At 47.4% G+C, this 5,978-nt stretch overlaps 1 protein-coding gene across 1 annotated transcript in view; it reads right to left on the bottom strand.

Moving 5' to 3' along the window:
* The window catches only part of PGK1 (phosphoglycerate kinase 1), a 29,754-nt gene extending 29,078 nt beyond the window's left edge, over nucleotides 1-676 (bottom strand). Inside the window, exon 1 of the mRNA XM_019521513.1 lies at nucleotides 569-676. Coding sequence (XP_019377058.1) covers nucleotides 569-633 — 65 coding nt within the window. The 5' untranslated portion in view covers nucleotides 634-676. The remainder of the gene's footprint in view (nucleotides 1-568) is intronic.
* Between the last annotated feature and the right edge of the window lie 5,302 nt (nucleotides 677-5,978).

Genomic DNA, 5,978 nt, shown 5'->3' with positions numbered 1-5,978 from the left:
CTCACCGAAGAGGGCCCACAGAAGCAGTTAATTTTCTGTTACTTTGTACAACCCACCTAGTCAAGGAAAGGGTGGCTTGGTTTTGTTTCCATTAATCCAATACATTTATTGCCCTACAAATCTCAGGTCCCTTGGCAAATCCTGCAAGGGCCTGAAATGCCCCCAGACGAGAACGCAGCTCTGGCACGTGCCACCTTTCCCCATGAAACCTCTGCCAGGGCTGGAAGTCAAATGCACACCCTTGCCTGCCAGTCACAGCCTCCTGGAAGGAAAGGCACCCACTGCACCCCAAGTGCAGGGGGCCTTGCAAATGCATCCATAATGCAGGGGGGGCTGCAAATGCACCCACTGCACCCCAAATGCAGGGGGGGCTGCCTGCGGAACAGGGCTCTGAGGACAGCACATCAAGCCACAAAGACGAGGCTGTGCAACCACGAGGCCCAGACGGGGAAGTCCCAGCGAGGCCCAGCACGTGGAGGCCGCAGGGCTCCAGAGCCAAATCCCGAGAGCCAGGCTTAGTGCAAAGCTAGACCGGGGCCGCAGCAACGCGGGTTCGAGCCCTGCTCACCTCATAATCACCCGTTTGCCCTTCACGTCCACCCGGTCCAGCGTGAGTTTGGTAGAGAGAGACATCTTGCTGCTGCTGCTGCTGCCGCGTCTGCCGCAGGGTCACTCCGAGCCGCCAAAAGCCCAACCCGGCGCCAGCAGCCCATTGGCTGCCGGCCCGCGCTGCGCCTCGCGAGTGGCGGACCGGTCTGTCCGTCGCGAGGCAGGGCCCGCCTCCCGGGGGGGGTGGTCACGTCCTACACGGAGCCACCGCCCGGCGGAAAGACACGGGTTCGGGGCCCGCGGCCGCCCCTGAGTAGCGAGGCCTGGAAGGCGGGGAAGTGCTCCCGGGCCACGCTCAGTTTGCAAGTGGGAAACTGAGAGCCTGGTCCCTCATGCCCAGTTGCTGGAGTCTGGGAGCTTGCAGCCCCTCTAACGGTGGGGGTGGGCTTCCTCCCTCCTATCCAGGAGCACAAAGCAACTGCAAGCTCAGGCTCTGCCTGAAGAAGAAGGTGTCTGTGGTACCCGAAAGCTTGCACAAAACAATTCTTCCAACTCTGTAGCTGGTCTGCCAAAAGCTATCGCATCTACCCAAGGGACCTTGTCCAGCTTGCCATGTGGCACCAGAGGCATCTCTCAGATTTTATCAATGCATCTCTTTGTTGCCACACAATATTAGGCAGCAGCAGATTTAAGAGGGCTGGTCGCCTCTTAGCATTTGGTCTCGCAGTGCCCCTTGTCTCGGTGCACCCCCTTTCATTTTCTGTGCTGAGAGCGTGGTCCACCCCGCGCCTGGTACTCCCCAGCTGAGTAGTGCAGGGGGAGAGGCAGTTTGGTCTCACCGACTTGACCCCGCAAAGTTATTTAGAAGCCCAATGCTGGTCTTCCTTTCCTGAGCCTACCCAAGAATAAAAATAATGGCAACAAGTGCATTTAGATGGGGAAGTTGGTGGGCAGAAGGAGCTGTGGTATAGCACAGCTGGAGATGTCCACAGCAATGTCAATAGCAAGGCACCCACTCCCAGCCGATGACGCTTAGCATTCAAGCCACATATTAGTTACTGTAAGCACTGAATTACGTTTTGGCAAGATAAATACCCAAGCACGTCCATGCCAACACACACACACACTGATTTCTGCTCTATCATCCTATAGACATGGCAACATTTTGGGGAGCATGCAGCGTTCAATTTTATTTTTATGATTCTGGGCATTGTAAAAATCATGTTCTTTCAGCCCTCCTTGCTGTACAACCAAGATGAGTCAGCAGACAGCACTGACAGTACACTTTTACCATGTACAGGCTGATGATCCACATAGCCACCAATTGCTCTATCTAAGTAACATCACAAGGAGGAGTAGACAATAATATTCAAAGATTTCAGTAGCCATTATATACACACGTGTGTGCACGAATGAACTCACACTGGCTCACCACATGCACAGTATACCTGAAAGTTCCCAAGGAGAGACTTGATTCCTTTGACAATATGATCCCAGCAGGGATAATTATTGATATATGCAAAGCTCAGTTCTATATCATTCAGGCATTTTACAAAGTTTTTCAATATTATCTAACATTGTCAAATCCCAATATTTTGTGGGTAGTTAGGGATCTAGCCACATATAAATGAAGGCCTCTGGAATAATGAAGGAAAAAATCCTGCAAAGGCACCATGATGAAACATTACTCCTGGGAAACTAAGCCATTTTATATCCTGACAAATCAGTATAAGCTGTCATGGACTCACAGTAACATTATTTTATTGGTCTCTGGAAAACCTTTTGACCATTTACTTCTATTTTTCTACCTAGCTGCAGAATAAGTGTTTGATAAAATCTCATTCTAATTAATTATCTTTCATTTCCACTCCTCAAATTTTGGAAGCTATGCTCCTGGATGGGTAGAGAGATCCCGGGGGGGGGGGCAGGGGAGAAACACTCAAAGTATGTAGTTTTGAGAAATCTAGGTAGGTAGATGGCATAAATAATGCATCCTTCTGGAAATCCAGCTTCAATCCTGAACGTTTCAGAATAAGGGGCCTGTAAGATTACATGTCTAGCACTATTCAAAGAAAATTAGGATCCTATAGAAAACATCCAACAATAAAGGAATCTGGTGCTGGAAATGTTATATGTGAACATTCTTCCAAAGGAATTAGAGATACAAAATCAAGACAGAGTAAAATTCCAACAAATTATAGGCTTGATTTGTTGTCTGTGGAAGTTAAACCTGTCTCCATTGAAATATGGCTCCCATTACAGTTAAAGAGAGCAGAATTGGTGCCTGTTTTACAGATTTGTAGTGGTGGAGGAATACAGCAGCACAAATGACCTATCTGCTATACTAGAAAGTGGGGAACACAAAGAATAGGTTTCTAAGGAAACCTATTCAGACACCAGCAAATCCATCTACCTTTCTGCAGGCAGCACAGTACACATGAACATAGTAACCAGAGCTTTCAAATCTATATGCATAAAATATCTCACAGTGTGCCATCAACTGCATCAGGAGTGGGCAAAATACAGCCCACAGCTGGATCTGACCAGCCAAGGGATTTTGTCCAGCCTGTGATGGATCACCCTGCCCTGCCCAGCCCAGCCCAAGTGGAGGGGCAGCCCAAGCTGTGGCATATGCAGCTAGTCCCACCACCTCCAGACATGCAATGTGCCTGGGGCCATGCGGCAGCCAGACTCCACTGCCCAGCAGCCCCAGTGGTGGTGGCTCCTTCCTCCTGCTGCTGCCAGTGTCGCCACTGTGGCAGCCCCAGCCCCACTGCCTGGGTACCCCAGTTCATCCACCCTGCACCACCAGGGATGCCAGATGGAGTAGGTGAGCAGGCAGGGTCTCCATGAATCCCAACATGGGACCCATGTGGGCAGGATGCGCTCAGCCGGACAGACGGGATGGGACCCGTGGGCAGGTGGGGAGCAGCGTCCAGGAGCGGGATGGGTGGGTAGGGCTGGGGTTGGGGCTGGAATTGTAGGGCAGTAACAGCGCAGGACCAGGGCTCTGGGCAGAGCCACAATCTGCTGCCCACATATTCCTGCAAGGCAGGGATGTAAAGGGAGTAGATTGCAGCTCTGCCTCAGGGCCTTGGCCCCACAGTGTCACCACCCTGCGATCCTGGCCCTAATCTGGCATTGATTAGGGAAGGGTCCAAGATCCTGGCTGAGATCTGAATCCATGCTATCTTAACACTTTGGTAGCAACAGGCCTGACTCAAACTTTAAGGGACATCTGCATAGAGAGATATTAAAGAAGCTTTTACCGTCACTGGCTTTGAAGGTGCAAGTTTCTGTTTCAATTTGATGTGTTAAGTTAAGGGGATTCTGAAATAAAAAGGTAGGAAAGGGCTCCTTGGATCCGTAGGGACTTTAGGGGGCACCATTCTCAGTTTCTACTCTACCTTCTGTCTACGATGATTTCTTGCAACTGTTTTTTGTTTTTGTTCTTCTAGAAAAATAAAGCATTTGGGTTCAGTAATTCACATGGATCTTTTTTAAGTCAAATTCCTATATGCTGACTTGAAAAGCAATGCTCCTTGTAGGTATCCATGTAGGTATCCACATTTTAGTTGCACTCACTATGTCTCCCATAAATTGATTCACTCATTAATATTGCTTCCTTAGAAGTCCATGCAGAGGAAAGGGGCCACCCTTGGAGACTAACTGGTTCAGAGGCATGAGAATTTGTAAATGACAAACTACTTCTTCAGATACTAAATCATGTCAGCTTCCAGTGCAACAAGCTTTATGGAGGAGAAATGTCAGGGCACATACAGGAGTGTAGTAAGCTGAGCTCCCAAAGTAATATAAGATGTATAAGACATAAAACATAATTGAGGAGAAGCCAGTTGCAAGAGGATTTTCAGATGTGAAAGGTGCAAGGCACACTGGAAATCTGCCACAGAGTTGCAAAGCACTGTTGTTCACCTTCAGCTTTATCTCTGTAAATAATTTCATACAATCTTAAAGGGAAAAGGTCTCTTTTTGGTAAAAAGGCAAGATACAGACGCTTGCAAAATATCACTGAAAATGTTTTCAAGGCTATATATATGTAACAAAGAAAAATTATTCCATTATTTCTGAGATAAAATACCATTTTGAAATAGGTTATTAAGCTATCTGCCATGGAGGTAATATCCAATGTAACAGAGAAGCATATGAAGTGATAGCCCTCGGCTAAAAGGAGTATCAGACCTGCTTAAAGGCATGTGAATTCCTAGTGACAAACGTGTAGGGAAGATAAACCTTACATTGCTGCAATTAATAGAGATCTTCTTTTAGTTCAAGAGCTAAGTGCAATACAAAAGAGGGAGGATTTATAATAAATATAAACAGACTACTTTAATGAGGCTGCAGGACACAAAGGCTGGAGCTCTAGTTGCCAGACTGAACCTGCACTGCCCAAAGTTACTATGTCGTGTCTCGCTAAGTGCTCACCTGGATACAAGCATGGAAACTATTGCTACCTACACTACACTAAAGGCCAGCGTGCTTTGTCTCATGAAGACTATAACTGTAGACAGTCTTGAGTTCCTGAACTATAACCAGATCTCTGTTCACTTTATGCTGATTATAGGAATTCCTTTTTGTTCTGGTTACTTATAACAGATTGCCAAAACTGATGATAAACTACTAAGATGACACAATTGCCATGGTACCGGACACCAGTGCTACCTAGCTGTCACAGATTCCACAGAGGGGGGTATTTGCTCAGGATCCCCAGCTTTTATACTGCTTCTCTGAGTACTCCCCTTCAGCCAGCTCCAGGCATAACTTTTAGAGAAGGAGAGGCCCTGGCTCCTCCGATTCTGAGACCAGGCCTTTAGGTCCTTGCACCTCCTGGGCTACCTCTGTGGCCAGACAGCATTTACCAGTTAGCTGTAATACAACAGGCAGAGCCCTCATATGCCTAAGTCAGACCTTAAGCAGAGGCTTTAAGAGAAGGCCCTGCTGTCTTTGCTTCTCTCAGTCCTGCATATCCTGTTTTTAGCCATTCTCTCAACCTGGAGCTGCTTTGATGTTTTTCCTGAGCATCAGGAAAAAGCAGAGGATCTCTGGCAATGGGACCTGATCAGTAGTACTCCAGTTTGTCTTGTTATGTAAATTGTCCTTTGTATACTAGATGGCCCATTTTGTAGCAGTTGACAGCTACGTGCAAAGACCCACATCCACCCCTACCTTTATAGTTCAAGGCAAAGTTAACCTATTCTTTCCCTTGTACAAGAGTCATGCTAACAGAGACATGAGGGCCCTGCATGCACTATTACCAGTATATATTTTTTCTACAGCAGTTTACCAATTGCGGAGACTATAGTCTAAATGAAGCCCAGGTCCTCTTACTAGTATCTTCTCAGTAAAACCCATTTAGCAGTCACTGTAGAGCAATACTGTGTGCAGAGTTAAACAATGTGGAAAAAGCTATA

This window comes from Gavialis gangeticus, unplaced genomic scaffold, assembly GCF_001723915.1.
Source record: "Gavialis gangeticus isolate Ggan-Ray unplaced genomic scaffold, GavGan_comp1, whole genome shotgun sequence".
NCBI lineage: Eukaryota > Metazoa > Chordata > Crocodylia > Gavialidae > Gavialis > Gavialis gangeticus.
This window is presented reverse-complemented; position numbering and strand designations above follow the sequence as displayed.